Source organism: Bombus impatiens, unplaced genomic scaffold (assembly GCF_000188095.3).
Source record: "Bombus impatiens unplaced genomic scaffold, BIMP_2.2 scf_0382, whole genome shotgun sequence".
NCBI classification, from domain to species: domain Eukaryota; kingdom Metazoa; phylum Arthropoda; class Insecta; order Hymenoptera; family Apidae; genus Bombus; species Bombus impatiens.
The window spans coordinates 588,867-612,876 of record NT_176801.1 but is presented as its reverse complement, the minus strand read 5'-3'; the positions used below and the strand labels follow the sequence as shown (position 1 = coordinate 612,876).

At 35.3% G+C, this 24,010-nt stretch overlaps 1 protein-coding gene and 2 long non-coding RNA genes across 7 annotated transcripts in view; 2 read left to right on the top strand and 1 right to left on the bottom strand.

Annotated features, from left to right (window-relative positions):
- The window catches only part of LOC100749646 (potassium channel subfamily K member 18-like), a 32,638-nt gene that overhangs the window by 3,215 nt on the left and 5,413 nt on the right, over nucleotides 1-24,010 (bottom strand). The window contains exons 2-3 of one of the 4 annotated variants that reach the window (XM_033321003.1): nucleotides 6,490-6,765; nucleotides 250-670 (exon numbers count right to left, since the gene is read on the bottom strand). In XM_033321003.1, the coding sequence (XP_033176894.1) occupies nucleotides 250-507 (258 nt within the window). In that variant the 5' untranslated portion in view covers nucleotides 508-670; nucleotides 6,490-6,765. The remainder of the gene's footprint in view (nucleotides 1-249; nucleotides 671-6,489; nucleotides 6,766-24,010) is intronic. The other 3 variants (XM_033321004.1, XM_033321005.1, XM_024367990.2) reach the window with 3 other exon arrangements.
- On the top strand, nucleotides 665-5,639 carry LOC117151726. The gene is made up of 2 exons (XR_004461827.1): nucleotides 665-1,599; nucleotides 1,676-5,639. It is a non-coding gene; the product is annotated as an uncharacterized LOC117151726 (long non-coding RNA).
- LOC117151725 lies at nucleotides 7,984-23,064 on the top strand. 2 transcript variants are annotated; one of them, XR_004461826.1, is made up of 4 exons: nucleotides 7,984-8,521; nucleotides 9,892-10,193; nucleotides 18,357-18,466; nucleotides 21,599-23,064. It is a non-coding gene; the product is annotated as an uncharacterized LOC117151725 (long non-coding RNA). The 2 variants fall into 2 exon arrangements; XR_004461825.1 differs by lacking the exon at nucleotides 21,599-23,064 and having other exon boundaries at nucleotides 7,987-8,521; nucleotides 18,357-18,661.

Below are 24,010 nucleotides of genomic sequence, written 5' to 3'. Positions count from 1 at the left end.
TGGCCTTTCTGAAAGAAGAAAGTACAAAATCACTTAAGGATCACTAGGTTACAAATTAATTTTGGTTTGTTTTATGATAATTTATACACAAGATTTTTAGCAATTCTCTTCCTTTCCATTCTTTTCATTACGTATAACGCTCCTTAACATAAAAACTTTATTTAATATGAGTAAATTTATACAATTATGATACCAGACTTCTAAAGAGCTTTTGGACAAGATAACGTTACCAAAGAAGCGATGACCTACCGACTTGAGGCCACCTTCCAGCGCCATGAACGCGAACGCGCCCAACAGCGTGTAACCCAGCACGAGCACGCAGACACCCAGACTGGCCAATAATCCCGGTGTCTTGGTAGATGTTGCCGTACTGCAGCTACAACAACAGCACAGCAACTCCGCTCCCCGGACAGAAGCGTTGATCCTCAACGCGTCCGCGTTTGCGTTCGCGTTCCTCCCTGGACAGCATCTCGGCGCCCTCTGATAGTAGTCGCCTGTGCTCTGCATTATGTTTTAGCCACCGTCTGCACGCTGCTACCGGCAGCCTCCTCGTCGCCGCAGCTGCAGCTGCAGGTGCAGCGACCGACGCCGCAGCTGCAGCCGCAACCGGTCGCCTCCTATCGTTCCACTATCCTCCCTCGAGCCTCGTCCATTTGGTGCGCTGGCAAGCCTGTCGCAGAGATTACCCGTGATCCCATTAGATCTTGTCGCTTGCAACTATATCGCCCTAAGGCTCTGTGCAGACGAGGAATGCGACGTCTCGCGCCATTCCGATTTCATAGCGCTGACGCTACACAATTCGACAAGTTTCAATTTTTGATACAATCTGAGCGTACAATGGAAAAGCTTCTGACTAGACTGCACACATATGTAAGTATAAAAGTTTATATTTTTGCTAATATAATTAAAATATTGGAACGTAAGTGGGAGATTGTTTTGTATACTAATTCTCAATTAATATCTTGGATTTTCAATCCTCGATAGGTCGTTAGTACAAAACTAAATTTTTCAACGCTCGAGTAATATAAAATTATTCAACGTTCGTTATTATTTGTGATCTAACGATATTATTGTTATAACTTGCATACATTATTCAGTTTGTTTTCTAAAATGCTTGTTATGTATATTTTAGAAAAGGAATTTTTGTTATCGAAATCGTACAGGCAGAAAATTATAGAATCGGTTTTGACAAAACTGGTTTACGTGCTGACATTTTTTGTCGAGTGAAACTTTGCAAATTATTTGAACTTCGAGAGTACTTTCCATTTCTCTGGAAAAGATAATATTCATATTACATAATCTACTATATAATATATGCAGATAATACGTAATTTTTGTAAAATTTCCACAATATCGTATGTCTCGTCTGCACCAAGTTTAATTGCTTCTTATTGGTACCTCAGGGAACGCGTGAGAGAGTGTACTTCTGGTATAGGTGTCGATGATGAGTGGTGACTATGGTCACGTGGCACTGGAGATGCGATCGGGTGACGAGTGTGAGCTCAGGAGGATGTGATTAGGTGTATGAGCGACGACGCTGCGGTGGTTAATTAAGGGGAATGTAGAGCTTGATTGGATCTTGGTGGATTTAGGTGGCGAGTATGTTTAGTGTGTTTGAGATATAACGAATGTGTTTGAATTTTGAGCGGCATATGAACATTAATTTGCATTTCAGGAATGTATTTTGAGAGTGTGACTTGATCTACGTTATGGAAGTTGGAAGAGTGATGTATGATTACGTCTAAAGTTTCAAGATGTTTTCTTGGAGGCAAGTATGTTTTCCATGATCTAATGTATCACCAAAGAGAATATATTTACATAGAAATATATTTAGATCTATCGTAAATTAGAGACTGGTTGTTTTAGTGGTATGCATTCGTACACGTAGGTTATACAACATTTCTGTTTGCTTACATTCTGTATTTGTTTGCTTACGTTCTTGGTTTAGTTGTTTATATTCTCCACTTGTTTATTTTTTCATTTAAGATTTTAAATCTTTACATTTATTTTTTTATACATATTTTTTGTTCTGGTACCACGTTAAGGATTCAGATTCTTGCAACATAAGAAGTCAGATTCTTGTAACAAAAGGTGGGAGATTTTTATGAAATCCTAGAAATTCCTCCATCGCGTATTTCGTTCGAGGAATCTTCGTTCGCCGAAACGACGTCGTTACCTCTGAATAATAGATAACAAACTAAAATCCACGAATTCTTCATGTAACGAGAGCTTTTCTTCCTTTCTTCATTCGTAGAACCTCCATTAGAGATGATTGAAGTTCCACTTATTTCAATTGCGATGAAGAATAGAATTTATTTTGCGTAGTCAAATTAATATCCTTTACTCGTATAACATTTTCGATCAAAGAGTAATTTTTTTGAAACGACAGTATTCTAAGCTGTTTTGTTTTTTCAATTCTGTGAATTCTGTGGAACACACGATGATTCCAAACTTTGTGTACACTAAATACATGCATATCTTTGGATTATGTTTGTATCATTACTTTATTGAAATATCATATTATGTTATTTCATATATAGTGTAATAACATGAATAATATGTACGTTATATTATATATAATATAATAATCCAATAAAATAGTGACACGAAGATAGTCCAGAAGATATATGGGTTAGAAATGATTCGACAACGATCATGATCCGACGAAGTTATACGCCACATAAAAATCGGACTATTTCCTTCTATAAACAATAACAGTGTTGATAAAACAGTGTTTGGAAAAAGCTTGACAAAAGGGTACCTGCAAGCGATATTTGGCCCGGTAAGAGAATCGGTTCGCGACCAGCTAGTTCCGTAATCGTATTTTTCAATTTCCTGCCGGGCTGCGACCCATTACGAGAAGTTAATAATCGGACTGCTCGATTTCCCGAAATAAATGTCCCCTTTTCGCGCTTTCTGTCGGCCCTCCGCGAGGAGAGTCCGTTTACTGATAAAGCGATCGTTCCGTTGCGTGTATACAAGCAGAAATAGCTACGATCGAGCTTCCAACTAATGCATACTCATATGTATCACTTTTCATCTGTTTATACGGGTACTTACTTTCAAATAACTGATGTATATAGTTTATAATACCGGTCGTACTTGTTCGAACCATGGGATGTTCTAATTTTAACAGTAATGGGGTGGGTAGACGTACGAAGGGTTGATCCCTTTAGGGCGAAAAATAAATTTTTTGTTTGTTTCTGATGTTTCAGAGTAACAAAGTTGAGGGATGAAGTACATTTAGAATTAAATTAAATTAAATTAAAAGTTTTAGATGTGCGTGCGTGTGTGTGTGGGTTTGTTTATTGTTATTGGAAATAATTTATTGTATTTATTCTGGCTGGCTATTGAGTGATAAAAACTTGTAATTGGAGAATTTTTTTGTTTTTAGGATGTGAATGATTTGAAAATATATTTTATATTTTTGTTCTTTTCAATGTGATTTCGTGAATATGGTTTTATTAAGAAAGATGGTACTTATTGGAGGTGGAAATGTAGCAGTAAATATAGATTAATAGTACCAGGCAAATATAGAAATTGAACACTTTTATATAGAATAAGAAATATTCCATATCTACTGAAAGCAAAAGAAAATTATTTTCATTCGTGTTAAAATTAAACGTTACTTATACATCAAAATATCGAGCGCGAAATGTTAAGTGTTACACACTATGTAGGTGGACATGTATATTTAGTATTATTTTTACATTTTCAAATAATTGCGAGCGATATTGTATGTGGTACAACTCCGTGTTGATATCACGGTGTGGACTACATGGTAAACTGTTCCGTTTTCTCTCTCTCTGTTCAACTGGTCGTCTCGTTGTCCCTCGACGAGCATTTGAATACCATCTATGTACTACATGTGTATCGCGCTTACGTATCTCTGTTTCGACTGGAGGACATACACGTGTTCCCAAGTAAATGAGTTTCTTTCTTCCCTTTTTTTTTACTCTTTAGATTCATGTACTGGTTGGCCAGTAATATTTATTCTTTTTTTATCAAAAATTAACTAATGAAAATTATAATAATGGTATTTTTCTTCGATGTATAGTGCGGCAATTGAAGGTTCTGATCAAATTGAATAGAAAATTGGAATTTCACTAAATTTTATGTACGTAGTTAAGTTTTGCAAGCGAACAAGAACGAAGTACACGAAACGCGTTGTCGAATTAACAATTTGAGATTGTACAAAGGAGATTGGAATTTGGTAGGATCAACCGGCTTGTAGTTAGCGTCTCTTTAAATAATCAGGGGTCCGACAAATAGAGTTTCCGGTGATCAACGTTCAGCAAGTTTAGAAGCAATCAGGCTTCTATCAATCAGTCTTTAGTTATCATCTCCTGAAGCAATCAGGCCTCCAGCGATCAGCTGCTGAATAATTACATATACTTTGACTAGGTTGTGACAATATTTGCTTGTAAAATATATCCTTCGTATTTGTATAATTTCTATTTTATCGTATTTTCTTATAATTTTTAACGATGTGTGAATAATTCTTCGTGAACTTTCTCTAAACTGATTTTGATTTTTTAATCCTTTCAACCACTTACATAGTAACTGAACTATCTTCTTATTAAACGTAGTTATAGAGCTTAGTTCTCTTCAAACAGATTATATTTTTGGATCGAATAGGTCGTTCTTCCTTTTAACCATGTTACATTAAAGTACATTTTTTTAATCATTAAATAATATTGAAATAAGGAAATCAACAAAATTGTGCTTATCATATTTTTTCTCTGTAATCTTCAATTGTATTGAAAATGTATGGTCGCACTACCATAAGAAAAAAAATGGTATATTAAACTGTTTCGCTGAAGTATCACAAAATTTATGAAAATATTGAACAGTATAGCTTTGTTGTCAAACACATATGTGGTTACTTATTTTACAATGAATATTTCGTTTAAAACCAATATTCGTAATGGGGAAAGGATAAAAAAAATTTTATTCTGTGAATTACTGAAAACATGTAGCGTTTTGTTATTTGTATCTTTAAATAAATGAGATAAAAGTTGTATTTAAGTGATCACCTATTAACTAACGTGGAAGGATGTAAATAAAAGGGGGTTGCTACGGGGTGAATGGGGTCCCCATGTGTAAATAAGTGTCACCCGTTGTTTACGTGCGTATAAAGTACCAATGAGGGTGTAAAAAGGGTTATTTTACATAATTTTCATTTATCAGTGATTTTCACAAAGGATGAAAGAGCTACTGTTTTCAAATAAAAGTATTACAAATATTGAATGATCGTGAGGCGAAAATTTACCTAAAATGTCGACACATTAATTTATCGCGTTTCTTTCCTTTTTTTATATTTTAATATTCAAGAAGAGATAAGCCAAAATACTATATGAAATAATGGAAATTTATAGCGATTGATGGACAGTTATTGTTAAAATTAAAAAGAGATGTTTAAAATAGTATCGTAAATTTACATTAGAAAAGGAACGTTTCGATGGACATTCATTACTTTAACTGATTAATACTCAGGATTATTGAACGAAAGCTTCTTTCTCATTTAAATTCCAATATTGAAAATAAAAAAGAAAATCCTCTTTCTCTTTTAATTGATAAAAACTGATGTCAATTGATTAACTTCCAAGATCAAAGAAGAAGAAGAAAAATAAAAAAAAGAATCATTTCAGTGGATTATTGAAAAAGAATCTATTACTATTAATTGACTAGGGATTGAAAAATAATTATTTTTTAGTATGTTAAAGAATTCTTTAGCTTTATTCGTGAAAAAATCAACCAAAAGGCTAACCCATCAATTTGTTATGTAAGTTCCAATATTCATAACTGATTAAAAACTAATGTTAAATGTAACTCGTTATATTTCCTGTTTTCTTATGTAGATTTTGGTATTCACATTGGAAGAAATCATTATCTCAATTCAATCTGATGAGCATCTAATATTAAAAAAGAAGATAATTTATGCTGTAATTTTTCAGCACCGTCCTCCTCTAATTATTTCAATTAATTAAAATGACGTATTTCGCTATTCATTGTTTAATTAATACCTGAATATATTAATAATAACTTTGACTTGATAATAAGTTATGTCTATGGTTATTTAAAAATAATTTTGCGATAGCTTTGTGATAACGTGAGAAAAGGGGAATGTAAATTTTGATCGATTGAAAAAATAAAAGTTCGCTGTGAAAAAAACGAGTGACATTTCGGGTGTAAATGACTCAAGTTGTCTACAAAGTATTAAAAATCAGTCAATCTTCTGTAAAAGATAGAGAATGTGACTTTATGCATATAAATATTTATGTTTCAGATTGATTAACATTCTTTATTAAGAAAAAGAGAGAAAAAAAGAAAAAAGGAAAGGAAGAAAAGAAGTTGAGATGAGAAACGACGAGGTGAATATTTGGCGAGAAAAGTACAGGTAGAAATTGCGGCCGCGAAACAGGGGTATGATTCAGAGCCGTGAACCGTTGTAGACCAGTGTCGTGCGGCGGTGTATGTGGAGCGTACAAGGGTAAGATAGAAGGATTCGCAGCCGCCCCAGTTGAAGCATTGTACCGTGGTTACCAGAGATAAGGCATGAAATTAAATTCGACGGAATGTGGGTCGTCGTGGCATCCCTCCTTTCGCGACTGTGCTACGGCCAACGACGATGTCGACGCCGACGTCGCGAGCGCACACCAACGTCCTCCGCGTTGTCGTTGTCGTTGTCGTTGTCGTCGTTGTTGTCGTCGTCGTCGTCGTCGCCGTCGTCGTCGACCATGTTACCGAGATCGTGCCACTGCACTGTACAGAGTGTTTCAGAAATATTGATCGATTGATTGTAAATTAGTAATAGAAAAAAGTAATAAATGGAAGATACATATTTTTTGTATTTTTCCATAATATTATATTGTATTAAAGTTAAACGAAATACGATACAATACAATAAAAATTACAATTAATCTGTTAACTGGTGAAGATGCGATTGATTCGTCATTCGGATAATAATTCTTTTATTTAGAGGTATCGTTTCATGTAAAAAGTGTTTAAAATTCATACTTACGTTTCTGTTTAAAGGGCAACTCATTTAAGGGATCAAGTGGTCGTATTGGCAATAGTTGTATTTTACTTCATTTATTTTCATTTGCATTGTATATTAGTTGTACTATATTGTATTTCGCTCAATTTTAGTTTATATTGTGTTATAATTGATTTCGCTTGAATTGTATTGTATCGTATTTCATTTATTCTGAATTAGATTATATTTTGTGTTTCGAGTTCTGGCTGAATAATATAATAATGTTGCTTGATTGAGTTGTAACTCTGAAACACCTTGTATATCACGTGGAACGAGAATTTACGATTCAACGAACACGTTGAATCGAGACGAATTCAGCTAAACTCAATAAAAAGGAGACGTGGAAAGATCGGTCGGCCGAATGTGGAGGCGTCTGCCTGTTCCTGCTCCAAGAAAATTTGATTGATGAAGGAATTGATCTTCCCTTTTTGTTTCGTGATTGATAAGATGTTTTAACCGATGGGACTCATGCACCAGAAATTTTAGCGTAAAAGTGCTTCGAGGTGGATTTTGATGGATAGAAGATTACATCATAACGTTATCAGGAAATGAATAAAAAACGTCAAGATATTATTTCTCAGAAAAATTTGAAAATCTCTTCCGAGGAAAAGAGAATTTTCAAAAGATAAATTATATATTACAGCAAGAAATTGATTTTCAAAGAAACAAGAAAATTGTTAACTGACGAAGAAAAGATTTTGAGCAGTTACCTTGGTGCAGTATCCTTGAGAAATTAATAAACGTTCTTAAAAAATTATTTTTTTTTACGGAAGATAGAAGATTGACTGCGGGGAAAATATAAAACATTACATTAAAATATTGCTTAGAAAAATAATTAAGTAAGAAACTAATAAATTGGTAATGGGTAAAAGGATTTTGTGAGATTTGCCAAAAGTGTAGTTTAAAATTTAAATTCTTATCTTTTTGAGATATATATATAGATTATACCATACTTGTAGTATTCATTAACTATTCATATCATATCTGTAATTTGATTGTGCAAGGATAAGAATTAATAGAATCGGTTACCTATTTCCAAGAATTTCTTCTACCTCCTTTATTAACACTTTATGCAAATTTCAAACGTGAGATAATAAACAACATTGAAGTAAATAGCTATACCATAGCTACATAAGAGTCGATATTTCGTTCTACGCTCGATTTCCTTTATCGCAGATGGCGTAACCATTTCCTGTAACATTCTCGAGCTATTCGAGATGCAAGATGCAACTATGCGATCGGTCCGAGCATCTGTTGTCAGGTGGTAAACGCGAAGGAATCGCAATCCTCTGGGGATAGGCCAGTTTAATTGGAATTGATGCTGCAAGCCCAGCGCTACAATCGACACAGCTCTAACGCGCGTAACTAATTAACACGCCGGAGATAATCCAAGTGAATCGCGTCTAAGCAATAGCTCCCCCGTGATGTAGTCGATCGTACCACAATAGAGGTTATGAGAGCATCAGAAATCGAACGTACTAAGTAAGGAACTTTATATTGGTTTATACTACTGTACAATTCTCTTATATTACTATATTAATACATTCCTATGTTCTATATTATAAATATAGTAACCCCTCGCACTCGTATATTAATTGGGTCTGAAGTAATAGTTACTTGATATTAACTGATATTGACTAGTCATTACACATACATATGTATATACATATTTACTTATATATGTTATATACGTATACACATATCTTAACACTTCGTTATAATTTATACACATATATTAACATAGTGAACAGCGGTTTAGATTAATTGCATTATTGATTATTATTTCATTGATTATCAACAAGAGACAACGCTTGGCGATACTTTGAGAATGTAACGTATCTTAAAAAACATAAAGTGAATCGAGCACGGGAATATGAATTTGATTGTTAGAACAAATGGTTTTTGCGTCTTTAGTGCAAGCGATGTAAATCGGGAAGATGTATCTAAATCGAGGGGTGGCTGTAATTGTGACTGTAGTCGCGTAACTTCGAACATATAACTATACAGTATACACAAATACTTGCAGTAATAATAAGTGTACGAAGTAGAGTAATTTAAGTAGAATAAATTCTATTAATTGTATTAAATTTTTTTAGAGGAGATTAGTCATTGTATTTAATAATAACATATAATTTTGAAAATTGTTTAAATCCCATGCCTCTATTGGAATTTGTCTAATTAATTATACATTTCTCTGTGAAATTATACTTTCTGCAGTAAGCATCCTATAACAGGTCAATAATTCCATACAAATTTGCATAGACAAATCGTGTATTCGCAGTGCATAGCCAAACTTCACGAAACCTTTCTACGCGTTTCCGAACAGCCACTAGTAATTTATTCAAATATCGAAACTGTTTGCACGAGAACACTTTGGAAGCAACGTCGGATTTTCCTCGCAAATTTCGTTTCAAATTCTGTTACAACATGAAATTCATATCGAAATTCTCCGATTTCCAGAGCACCTTCCAAAGTTCGCGGTCTCTAACCGAGAATACAGCGATGCATGCAGAAATTTCGTTTATTTGTCCTCTCCTGTTATCGTACAGGATGTTCCACGCAACTAGGCCGATTACTATACGTATTTTATTATTAATTATACATATCATCAGTCTCTTCGTTTGATTGATTGAAGCGTTAGAAAATTTTAACAAATTTTGTTAAATTCAAATTTTAGCAATTTATTGATTTTTAAATTAGTATCTTTAGTAAGTAGTCGAAGATTTCCTGACCAGTCGAAGATGTTATCAGACTTTCCCGTTTTTCTTTCTTTTTCTACATTAATCGATTTAAAGCTGCTTTGTTCAATTACGCGGACCTGTAAAATTAAATTTTGTCCCTCTGCGTTTCAGTTTATCTCTCGAGCCGACCTATTCGATCAGGATTATGCGTTATGCATTCGTGAAGATGTTTTGATATCGTACGAGGGGAAAGAGCGAGCGGACACAGACGAATCGACCAGCAACGAGGAGAAACGTTTGCGTGGATTGGGCCTCTGGTGGAGATAACGAGCGGCGGTACGCGGAAAGCAGGAAGTTGGCATGAAAAAGTAGATACAAAATGAGCTGTAGATGCCACGATAAGGTGTTACGGGAATGATGGAAGGAAGAAAGGAAAAATTAAACGATGATGATGGCAGAGGAACAAACGAGAGGTTGGTTTATGGCAAGGAGAATAGATGGACTAATTATCTTTATCTATTAGCTCCTTTTCTGTTGCATGATCTCTGAATTTGAATCGTTATTTGGATATATTATTCTCCTACTGATATAATGACGTTTTTAGATTTTGTAATACAGTTATTACCTCACTTTCTAAAAGTATTCTGATATTTCTGAACGTATGTTTGTGCTCACAAATTAAAAATTCCGAAAAACACGGAATGCGTATAATATGCAAAAATATTATATAAAATATTCAAAGTAAATCGCTTATCATGATATTTAGTAGATGAAGCAAATTTCTATTTAGATCTCATTTTTTTAATTATTTTCATAAAAATGTAAATTGCGTAAACATCTGTAGGTCTACTCATCATCACGGTCAAACTAAAAAAATCTACTTCATATGGCCACAAAGAAAAGTCGAAAACCGTCGAAACACAAAACTCAAAAGAATGATAGTGAATGCTCGTTACGTATACGTATACACGTATCGCACTGTGGGTGCAGACACACCGTCTGTTCCGGTTCTGCCAGAGTATAATCGGGACACGCGGTAACACCGCGTAACGAGTTAGCACAACGAAGCCAAGCCAGGGGTCTTCGTGGCCCTGGCAGCTCGCAATCGATAGCCCGAGCAGCTAGAGGCGTGGGAGTCTGCAGCCTCTGGGGTAGAGTGAGGGACACAAAGAGACGTTGGACCGAATTTCCGCTGAGAAAAAGAGAGAAAGAGAGAGACAGACAGACAGACAGAGAAAGGGAGAGATCTAGAACTCTCTAAGAGGAGGCTAGAAAAAGGGTAGAAAAGGAACGTGTCGCGTTAACGAAAAGCTTGGGACGCGAGAAGGTAGCATGATCCCCGTAGAAAGGCTGAAATTTTTCGTTCCTTGTGGGACTGGATCGTCAATTAGAGGATGTCCAGACTCGATGTGGCGTGGTCTGCAAAGAAGAGAAGGCTTTTCGAGCGTATAATGGGAGAGGGACGAGCCGGAAAGTCACGGAAACCTTTAAGGAAATAGGTCGAGAACCAATAAGTCGTTTAAAGGACCCTTTACGGTTCCGCTTGCCGGCCAGCAGATTTATAGAGATGCCTTTTAATCAAGCCTGACTTGAAACATCTTCGTTTCTCTCTCTTTTTCTTTCTCTCTGTTTCTCCAGGTTCGTGATGGGTGGATGCTACAGTTTAGGCAGATTGTTCGTACTGGATGTAGATTCGCATTAGAAGAGCGTAAACTAAGGTGCGATGACCTTTGATTGGAGGTTTAGTTGCATGTAGATTGGTATTTTGGTAGAGAGTTCACAGTTTGAAATCTTTGGAATTTGTGGAGCTTTTAGCATTTAACATGTTTGAAATGTGACATTTGGAATTTATAAAACTGTTAGAAGATTTTTAAAGCGCTGAGTGTTTTAAGATTCAGGATTTTTTGAGATTAGCTGGATGTAGATAATAATTAGGGCTGAAAGTTTAGGGTTTGGAATCTTGGAATTTTGGAATCTAGCGCCTAGGATATTTCGAATTTTTAATGGGAGGATTTCTAGGATTTTGGAAGAAGTAGTTAAAACAAAAATACCTATTTGATCTATATTTCTTTTATATTAGTCATCGCCATTTATAGTTACGGAATGAGAACAGCTCTCAGAACTGGGAGTAATTTTAATCAAAAAATTCCAGAATTATTAGTTCCAGTAAATGTCACTTTTCACTTTAAAATTTCAGAATGTAAAATAAGCGACGGTCTTGTACTTTCTTCTCGCCAAATCAATTCAACATTTCCCTTGCAAATCAGACCTCATACATGCACATTGCACATACATATGTATGTTCATCAGCCAAGGTCTCGTCCATATTTTCTGTTTCGAGGTACCGTCCACTTCTTCCAACCGGGCGGAGCGAATATTCGTCGTGCAGTTGGAAAAACGAGCTTGGCAATTCTCGTGTTCGCGAGAAAAGTTCAAGTGTCTCGAATTAAATGCGTCTGCTCGCGCGAGATAACGAGCTCGTAACTATCTGCTTGTCGTGTCGACTGAATCTCTGCTAGACGAATAACAGTTACGTTTACCTTGTACCTAATCTGCTTTCTTAACGTCAATTACACACATGCACGCACCCACACACACACACACTCCTTATATATCCTAGTGAAAACTCCTTGTAGATGAATAGGTGCCAGCATTCCAATGTCGAGTTTGACTATCCTTATGATAGAATATTCAAATTACAAGTCGGTTGAAATTTCAGATGGTAGTCGTAAAATAAAATTTGAAAGAGTTTCTGTGCTCCTATGGCTGGAGGATGTCGCGGGAATACGAAACTTAATAGTTAGTAGTTACTCGGTTCGCGATATCTTGAACTACGTGGTTTCAGTTATTAGCATTGTGGAAATTTTTCTTCTTTATTTTAGTTTCGAGGGAGTTTAGGAAGTTTTCAGGAGTTTATTGGTTTGTAACTTATCGTTATACGTTAGTAAATTATTGAAGATCTTTTTATATAAATTATTAGATTCTTCGGGGTTTTGTTTTTCTCCCTTTTTAAATTAATCAATTCGAATTTGTAAGAATTCTAAGAGATCTTGAGAACTCTATAAGATTTTTAAGAATAAGATTAGAGTGCTTTGTTAATTACGATTATGAGCATCGGAGTTGTCATGGTCTATAAATTATTACTATTAATAAGTAGTCGAAGATTTCTTTTTAAGTAAAATTGAAATATAAAAATTCCAAAATCCTAGCAAGATAAATCTTGCATATACCAAGTATATAATCTTGTACATACCAAGCTCACTATAACGTTTCTATCAATAGTAGTTATTCAGATGAAGATCGAATTAGTTAACAGCAATCTGAGCTATTTGAAAACATTACTATGCCGTGTGAAAGCCGCTTTAATCAATTTACACCGAGAAATTCTATTTTCTTATCAAGTGTTTCGAGTTGGAGGACAGGCCGGAAGTCGAGAGAAAAAGCGGCGAGGCGGGGTTAAGGCGAAATACCATTGGACTCTCTCTTCCGACTAACGTTTCTTCTCCAACGTTTTACCACGGTCTCAATTCTATCCATTCGCTCTGCAACCTCACTCGATTTTCCCGAACGATTTCGTCTATTTCTAGCTCGACCGTAAATCTCTTTTTGCATCAAAGCTTTTCATTTATGTATCCTTTATCGATAAAAGATGCGGTAGATTATTTTATTTTTATTATTGCATTTACATAGTTAACTCCTTTTTTGTCGATAATAACTACTTTATCCATTAACGTTACAACTATCAATCACTAAAGTATGAAATTTGTTTCAGAGAAAATAAAATGAAAGATATATGAAAGAATACTTAATGCAAGGAAGGGACAAGACCTTTATATATATATTTTAATAGGAATAGAATAGAATGGATTGAATTGATATTTCCAAACTACGTTATAAATCTACAAAGTTCCCGTAAAAAATTACAAATTGATCGTTTTATAGCTGATAGTGACGAAGTTTATCTTGTAAAATAATAGTTAATAGTTAAAACTTGTAATAACGAAACTTGTATCAGTAATAGTTAATGGTTGTTTTGTGAGGTAACAGCCAATATAGTTGAATTTTATAATAGTGTAGCCTATGCGAGTAATAATTAAATTTTATTTTGTGGAGTAATGATTAATAGTTAAATTTTGTAATAAAAAAGACTATGCTAATAACGATTAAATATTATTTTGAAGTTATAGCGAAGCAATAGCTGCATGAATAATAGTTAAGGGTTGTCTTATGAAGTTTTAGATGTTTTATATTTAAATGGATTTATTTCGTTCTTTGTTGTTGCTGGAACTAATGGCAGCAATTATCGATGTTAGAGGTGGTCTCTTAATTATCAAAAGCGTCTAATAGCTCGGTCGTTTCACAGTCTGTCGCGATACTAATGAACGTTGCTCTTTAATTCGTGCATACGCGTCCCACTCGAGTTTCTGTCTCCCTCTTTCTTTATCCGTGCCCTGATTCTTCATGTTTCTAAAGGAACATCGTGACGTTGATGGTCGACGTCTATTCTTACACATGGATTATCCTATAATCCCTACTTCTGACTGTTGTCAATATTTTTGTGACGTTCAATCTTTTCTTATTCGTGGTTTCGAGTGGTTCTACTCGAGTGTCAGACTGTCTTCCGTCTCTTTTTATAGATTCCCCTTGATGTTAGTGGTCGAAGAGAGTGTAAAATAGTACGTAGGGTGAGTTTTGTGAATGGTATGTAGTGGTTTTGCATTTTTGTAAATAATGATACGTAGACGTAATTTTTAGATCAAGAGAGATTAAGGAAGTGGACAAAATGGGCAGAATTGCGTGAATTATGAAATTTATGATCGATACGCTGGGGAAACTGCACTGATTTCAGTGATTGAGAAGGTGGAAAAATTGTGAAGTTTATAATTGATATTGAAGATAAAAAAGAAGAAGGATTGCAATCAACGAATTTATGATTAAGAAGGTAAGATAAGATTGTAGAGATCGCGAAATTTGGCATTGAAAGAAGAGAAAATAGAGAGTGTTGCAAAAATTATGAAAGTTCTGATTGAGAAGAAATTGGAAAGTTTCTGATCGAGGAAAAATTGTGAAGTTTCTGATTGACAAAGTAGGACGGTGGGAAAGATTATGAAAATTACGAAGTAGTTGCGAAGCTGGAAAGGGAAACTGTTTCAAAGTTTGTCATCGAGCCGCTATAAAAAGGGAACGAATTTTGAAATTGAGGAAATGAAGAAATGGAAAGAGTCGTGATTATGAAATTTGTGACTAGCAAAATGGAAATAGGAAAAGAATCGTAATATTTCTGTAATTGAAAGAGTGGAAATATGAGGGTGGTTACGAAGATTATAATATTTATGTTCGAGAAAATAAATGTTGCGAAGGAAAGTGTTGCGAGATTGAGGAACTACGCTAATGGGGATAGGATCACGAAAAGGACGAAACTTTCGGCTAAGGAATTGAAGAAATAGAAAGATAATAAATCGGAAAACTTACGATTATGATATTGATACATCAATATGCAAAATTCAAAATCGATAAGTTAACAATCTCTTTAAAAGTACATTAAATTTTAACACACGTATACGTCTACGTGGAGTAATATCTTTCAAATATTACTGGAATTAAAATCAGGCTAGCTTAAAGTTATTCAATTTGAAAACTTATTTGTTATTCGGTAAAAGTTCAGTGGAAATTTAAATTTCTATGAAGTTGAATGTAAAAGAAGCGATAAGTAAAAATTTCCTAGTATTATAGCGGCCAGAGGCAGTTTCTCGATACTACTTATACACGTGGCGAAGTTTTGCAATTCTATCGCTATGAAGCGAATATCACTCAATTTGTATACGGTGTAAAGCGTAAGCCGTAAACTTCTCTAGACTGATTATTCTCATTGTGGATGGTGCAATCTAAAGTCATCTTGTTTCGAGTAATGTGCTTCTGAAGATGCATTTACGCAATTGCATTATATTTTATGTATTTTACTTAACGCAACTAAATATTTCCATATTTCCTTATATAAAAATTAAAACGACGATGAAAATAAGTATTCGTGTTCCCCGTTTTAATACAAGTCAATATTCATTTTTACACATTTTTCGATAAAAGTACACATTAATATTATTAAAAAAACACCTGCATGTTCTTAATAATTCCAAAATAAAAAATTCTAGTACCTTTAGACGAATGTACCAATCTATAATGTACAAATATAAAATAATATTATCGATATTTCAAAATTCTCAACGAAATTGCAGTTCACCGATAAATATTGTATTTGCAATACATATTGGTACTTTTAATCGAAGACCTTTAAATATCGAAGATATACTTATATCGATAGTCCAAAGGCATCCTTAAAGGAGTGTAAAAATTATTCGTCATTTGCAGTTTTAATAATTCCAAAGTCGCAAACCGTAGACGTTTTAGAGGAATGTATTGTACAATCCATTCGTCCTGTCTGATTTGTTAACTTCAGTCTTAATAATTCCATAATCAGAAGCTGTTCAAAGGAATTTAAAAATCATTCATTTCGTCTAACGTGCTATTTTTAGTCTTAACTGCGCTCCTCGGATCCACTGCTTTCTCGAAAGTTCCTAATCTTTCGTTTATAACCGATCATCCCTTAACCTTCTCTTATTGAACTGAGTTGCGGTTGAAAAAAAGGGAGTCGCGGTGGCGCGTGTCGAGGTGAACAGGGTTTGGCAGGGTTATCGTTCGGGCACGCCTAAAGTTTCCGGCTTTACGGCCCGGCTAAAATCGAGAGGGAACATTCAATTAGGGCTTATCGGTTCTCGAGGCGAGTTTTTATCGCGTTTGATCGCCCTTTATTCGCGTGTACGCTCGACCCTGTTGGCCCGCGGCTTTTCCACCCTTATCTCGACGCTCGTACCTCATTTGCGAACGAGAAGCTCTTGCAGCGTGCCGCTCCGAGGATAAAAAGCCTGCTTCTATGCCTTCCTTCTTCTAATCTCTTCCTCTCTTCATCCTTATCTCTTATCCATCCTTTATTTTCTCGTTTCTTAAACGATAATTACAAATACCAACAGTTTTATCTTGCTATTACTCTAGCGAAAATTATCCACGGGTGCACCGGTGTTTATTATTTTTACCGAATGTATTTATTTATTTATACAACGTGATTATTTTAGTCTATCGAGACTACAGCGATTTATTGCGGGTGCAAATGCTCTGCTAATTTAAAAAGATTAAGAATGTTTTCGATATTTCCATTCATTTTCTATGTAAATAATGTGTTTATGTATATAGGATATATATATATGTATTGTTCATTTAATTGCACCGTTCTTTCTCATATGTTTCCCACGTGATTAATACATTTTCATTATTGTAAAGAATCGTTGATTCTCGATTCTATCGAACAATCCTCCTAAACAAATAGAAATTCGGCGGAGATTTATTTCACCCTCCAGATACTGTAACGAGAAAGAAATTCTTTAGAAATTTCATATAGCAGTATATTTTATTGCTTGCTTTACGGCATTGCGAGCAGGTTTACATAGTTCTGCGTATTTCTAGCTAGAAACATGCTACCTTGAAATTTTATATATTTTTGCATATTTATACTTTGGAGGTTTTACATATTTTTATGTATTGTACTTTGGAAATTTTATACATTCTTTAATTCTTTCTTTTCTTTAATTTCTTTCATTTAAATTATACAATTATGCAACAATTATACAACAAAAGTGTATACAAATCCACGGTCTAATCGTAATTTACTCGAAAAAGACAGTGCTATTGTCTGTGATAAACGATCTGAAAACCGAAAGAACTTCCGTAGCCGCCTATTATTTACTCCTCTCTCGCGACTGATTAAATTGCTCCATGATTACGATCGCCAGTTATATAGCGCCATTGTTACCACCTCTTACGATTAATCGTTCTAGGTTCTTCGTCGTTTTGGATTGTCTCTTGTTTGGAAGCATCTCTGAGTGGGAATGGTTTGGTTGGTTGGTGTTTAGTGTGTTGATGTTGATGATAAGACAGAAGAGGGTTGGCGAAGCTTTAGAGGAATTTACAGCGAACTGATACTCGACTTTTGTCTTTCGTGTTCATTTTATGATGGATGATGGGGAAAGATTGACACGTGGAAATATTGGGTAACGAATTCTTCTGACAGAATACTGTTTTTCGAACGATTTCAACAGGTGCGTTTCAATCGGCTCACAGATTTTTTAAACATTAAATATTATAGTGTAAGAGTTCTTATATCGTTTAACATCCTGATAACTGTTATATATCTATTTGTAACGTGTGAAGCACGCGTTCATATTTATACGCGTTACAATGAATGCATTACTTTAGTAAATGTATACATTTGTTATAATGTATACATATATGTGCGTATTAATTGTACACTAAAATTGGTATAAACGGATTCACGTGCAACGAAATTTAAAGTTCTATCAGTAGCATTCTATATTATCGAATAAATGAATGTATTTTGTACGTATTTATGAATACTTTTTGCCAAAATCTCATGCAAATGCACGTTCTGACTGGACGATGTACCGATTAGAAAATTTCACGATTTCATTGCTACGTGAAATGCACATTTACTTGCGATATCCTTTCCTTCGATCGACTAAATATTTTTCTAAATTCGTTAATCGATTAATTTATTTGTTTACTTGTAGCGGTGCGCCGGAAGTTAACAAGAAAAATGGCTAGTTGTTTCTTGAATGTTCCGGAGTAACAGATGACGGAGGATTAAATCCCAAGACTATCCGGTTTATCTTTTTGCTAGGTAAGTCGAGTCCCATTTGTTTCCCTCGCCTAGGTGCATTGAATTCGCCAAGTTTAGTGTAGATAGGTGAGTTAAGTTTTATTTATACAGAAAGGTATTCTGTTAACATTAAGATTTAAACAGAATATGCATGGTATATAAAATTGTAATCTAAAATCTCGAATACAATTTTCTTCGATAGTATTATTGGTAAAGACCAATTTGGCATTGATAGTGGCACGACTTAAAAAACGTACATTTATGTCTTTGAAAATACAGAATACAGGGCCTATTCATCTAACAGCTCCTGAACAGATCGTCATCATTGTTATTACTATCATTATTGCTATCAATATCATTACTGTAATATTCCCGAAACAAAATTTATTCCATTTCAATAAAATCCAAATTTCCCCCACTAATCCGCACATTTTATCCTAAAGAATAAGCAAAAAGCAAATTAAAAACGCGTCTAGAAACGAGTAGTACCTATACATAGAAGCGATTAGGACGAATGGTTTAATAATGAATTCACGAATATTTATATCCGACCAGTTCGTTTTATTTTTACTCGTAAAAGACAGGGTCGGGAAAGTTTGTGCGGAAAAATTTATGGGACGCCCTGTATAAATAAATTAAGAGGGATCAGGAGGGGGTAGTTTGCGCCGTCCGGAAGTTTTCGGTCGCAGACAGCCCAGCGATACGATAGGATTTCCAACGTATCACGCGATATATAGACCTGCCCTTAACTTTTGAACGTTCCGAGGCTAGGTTCTCGCGTAACATCCACCTTTGGCGACGCCTTTCACGGCGAGCGCATTCGAACGGAAAGAATGGTAGAAACTCGATAAAACGCCGCGAGAAAATATTTTCGAACGACACGGTTTTCCATTCTGACCACCCTACTTTATTCCAACCGAACCACCCTCCCCGTCGGATCGTAACTTTCCTCATTTCCTTGCGTCGTCGAAACTGTGTTCGCGGTAGCGCTTCGAAATAATGTTCCCTTCGTCGATTAACTTCTTGATTTTACTGGGAATTTTCTTTATGGAGGTGTTTCAAGAGAATTATTTCGAGAACGAAAGGAAAGTTCTTGAAGGATATTGGAGACGAAGATGGAGGTTTGCGACACGAAACTTAGATTCGAGGGGTTCGTTTCGCGATCGTCAGCCCTCGGAACGATGGAAAATAAAACTCGAATGTGTCTTTTAGGCTGTTTTATTTAGCCACGCATCAAAATAGATCGAATAAATTCTTTTTTTTTTAGTAGGGATTGAAATTGTTAGTACAAATACATACAATGGAATATTTAAGGGTTCCTGATTGGTTTAAACGTTGCACGTATTTTTAAAACGAATAGGACAAACGGATTTTCAACGTTCGAATATTTCGAAATATTTAAATATTACGTGACCGTGGTCAAAATATGCAATTTTGGTTGCAAACTAATACACGCTACGGTCATTTTTCTACGAAATCTATATAAAGCTCGAATAAATCTCTCGAATTAAAATTTTGCGCCAAAAATGTTCCTTGGCGCTTGGCTATCTGGCGATCGACATACCAACGACACCATCTTCTAACATTATTAATAAATATTTAAGAAGGTAAATTGCACTTAAGTTCTGTACTACATTCTGTATTCTCATTGTTAAGGAGAACATTTCCCGGTAAAGGCGTAAAATTTTCCAACTTTGGCACTTACAGCGCTTTCTACGAGTATTTTTCAATTTAATCTTCTATCTAATCTTCCATCTAATCTTAACTTAATTTTATAAGATTAAATACCGAGGATTAAATTCTTCTAAACCCTCTTTAGTTTATCCCGGCGGAAATTTAAACGCCACATAGAAATCATCTAGCCACGGAAAAACTGAAAAATGAGGAAAACAGAAAGATGATTATAGGCGTACAATATTTTTCTTCGCAGGTTGCAGGATTTTTGTAACGTAACTTTCGGTCGCGATTCTCGTCGCACTTTCAAAGCGGTTAAGGCTCGGCCGACGATTTTTTGGTCATGAAAAAAGAGAGAGAGGGAGATAGTAGGGGAGAAAAGAAAGGGTGGCAGGACAAAAGGTAGAAAAAGGGATGAAAGCGTGGGAAAAGAGGGGTGGAAAAAAGAAAAACAACGAGCGACCACGCGACGAACAATGGCGTAATGAAGAGTCCGCGCTTTACGCGCGCGATACCCGCCCGTGAAAGCCGTAAGAGGATTTTCGTTCAGTCGGGAAAAATGCCTGGCCAGAAATTCAATATTCAGCCTGCTCTTTGTTCTCATTAAGGGACGAACAACGTCGGTTGTAATTAAGGTGGAAACTGTGAGAATCGCGAACGTAAATAGGCTTTCTGACAAACTTCGTTTTCGAAACGAGTCGCTTTACTTCTTCCATGGTTTCACCCTTGTCTTTAGGATTTTTTTTCTTCTTCTGATAAACGGTGGTTTGTGGATGATGGAATTAGTCGCTATTAGTTATCGTATTACGTGCAGAAAGATTCCGCAGTCTACAAAGATCGATATAGTATAGCGTTAAAGTACTTTCATACGACGAGAACGATTTAACGCTATGAAAATAAAACGCAGAAGCCGAGATGAGAAGAAACTCTTAATAAAAATACGTAGAAGTATTTTTGATAACTATCGCATGTATTAAACTTTTAAATGATCGATCCACGATTTTTGGAATTTTCCACAATCGGCAAACTATTTTCATACTATTCTTAAAATTCTATAACTCGTAGCACGCTATACCAACTATTTATTATACAATTCCTCTAGCATTCCTTACTTCCATGAAAATTCTTTCTTCCCTATATCGAAGAAAATAAAATAAAACGGAGAATTTGAAATATCCGATTAGCCGTCTTTTTCCTACCGGCATCGACATTCGACGAATTCTTCGGAATCGATCGATTATTTCGAATTGATGAGACGTCGAATGCTCGTGGAAAGCTCGTCCACCGTTAATGGAGTAGCGTAAATAAATAAGACGAAAGATACGGCTGGATCCCGTGGATGAGGAATCTTAATGCCTGGCCCATCGAAACGTTTGCTCTTCGCTGTTGTCGATCGATCGAGGAGCATCTTGAAAGATTTAACGATCTCGCGGAGTGAGAAGGATTGAGAAGTGTTAAAAGTCTCTCGAAATGTTGCAGGATGGGGAAGACAGAGAGGGTGAGAAAGGGTTGGTGAAATAGATGGATGGAATAAGGCATGGCAACACGCAACAGGCAATCAGGTCAAGTTGAGATGTTTCAAAACTTCAAGAGCCTCGAACTTCCGGTAAACTGGTGTTGAAGAAGGGAAAGACACGTAGATATGTACAATATTTACGTGAGATGTAGTCATGGGATCAACTTGAATATGCACTTATAAATCCGAATCGAATCCGACATGGAAGGTCCACTGCGTAGGGTTATAGGGATACTATTCGTATCTTGACTGCGAATTTTTATGGAATTTCGTATTTCGATTGGATAGAACTGAAGAAATGCAACTTGTAGAGAAATTTGTTTCATCGACTAAAAATTCTAAAGAGTACGAAAGACAAATAGTTTGTATAACTGGAATTCACACGATGGTAATTTCTTGCTTCTGCTTGCTATAATTTTTTGTTTATACGATAGAAATTGACGTTTAGATAGATAACAATTTTTATAGACAAGAGTTCGTTTGACCGCAACATTGGCGAAAGTTTAGTTCAAATAAATGGATGTTTAGAAAGAAATATTTTTGGATCTCGTAAAGTAGCCGAAGCAGAGCAAAGTCTCTATTTGTTGTTGTAAAATATTCCGCATCAGAAGAAATATTAAATCACGTTTATATCGCAAAGTAGTATGTAGAATATCATAAAATTACTACTCTATTATAAATTTTCCGCTGTGGAGAAAATTGTTAGATATTACTAAGAGATGTTTCAAATAAGGAACGATACTCGAACTCTATGATTGAACATAACAACGGCCAGTGATAGTTGGGACTCCTGAAATATATCAAATTGGAAAAGAATTTCTTATACATCATTGCATAATAATTTAGTCTACAAAAATATATATCCTACGTTGATATAAAATAAATCACGTAAACAGGAATACTTGCGGAAGTTTTTGTGAAAGGATACGAATGATATTTCTCTTCGTTTTTTACGTTTCATCGTGTAAAAAGCTCGGCGATTTTACATACAAAGAGGGAGAATAAGTTATTCTTCGAAATGGAATAAACGGGCGATAACGTTTGAGGATTTGAAATAGAAGCTCTGTTGACGGTGCTTTCATTAATCCAAGTGACTTTTATTCGGTACAGTCTTCAAAATAATGCATCGATGTATTAAGAGGATACAGCTAAATATAGCGGAGGGAATGATTGACCCGAACAAAGAAGCACGACGGAGAAGCGAAATGTAACAGTGCAAGGGAAAATGGATCGTCTATTGTCAGACACGTTTCGAACCGCTATGACCGGGACCTATATATTCCCTCCGTAACTCTTTACACATGCGTTATTTCGATAACTATTTCGAATAGAAGTTGTTCGGATTAAGTGGCAATCTAGGAAAATTCGAGTATCGTTGAAAATAACATAGAAAATAAATATACCCTATTTGTATTGTAAAATATTTAATTCTCTGCAAATATTCGACTCACTTCGAACTTTTTACATTTTATGGTATCTTTATATTCATAGAAAATTTGGCCTACCCTTTGAAAACTTTCTTTATAGAAACTTGTGTATTTCTTTCTTCTTTTCGATATTTCAGATATCAATATACTTCATATTCGATATTTTTTAGGATTTAATTTTTGGGAATTGTAACGATTACAATTTTCACATATATTTTATATAACTATATAGAATTCTTATAAAACTTATACAACGTTTAATTTATTTTTCAGCAAAATCTTTTTCTGTCAATGCGTTTAAATTGCTAACTTTAACAGTTAAGAACGGAAAGCGATATTAAAATAAATAAACGATTTTAGTTCGCTAGAGTTTGGAAGCCTAAAATGGCACGTTATAATAGTAAATTTTGGAAAATTCGAAAATAATTATTCTCCTTTACTTAAATCTCGCAGACAGCATTCCCAAAAATACCATTATCCGCTAATGGCCTACGCGATTGGCACGAAAATCTAAAGAATCTCCAGAAATTCCTCTCTTTCTTCGAACCACCACTTTTATCGAGTCCACGTTCAAAGAACCTCGAGACAGCGATGCTTCGTGTATCCAGGGAATCTCGTTTCCCTCGCAAAAGTCAGGAATAATAACAATATTCTTGCGGGAAAGGAGGAAAACTCATAATTTCTCGCGCAAACCGGCAACCAATTACGTTAAAAGATCCGAGAGCTGCGAGATTCTCCTTGACTGTGGAGGAAGGCGAGGGAAATAAAACAGAAAAGAGGACGAAGAAACGAGGAAAAAGGAAAATAAAGGCGGAGAAGGGTCGCTGGAAGGAAACTGCGTGCTGGAATACGACAACTATAGGCCGGCTTCGTCGTTATGAATTATCTATGCGCGAGTGACGCCTGCGCCTTTACGACGAGTAAAAGCGAATTTCACTGACGAATCGA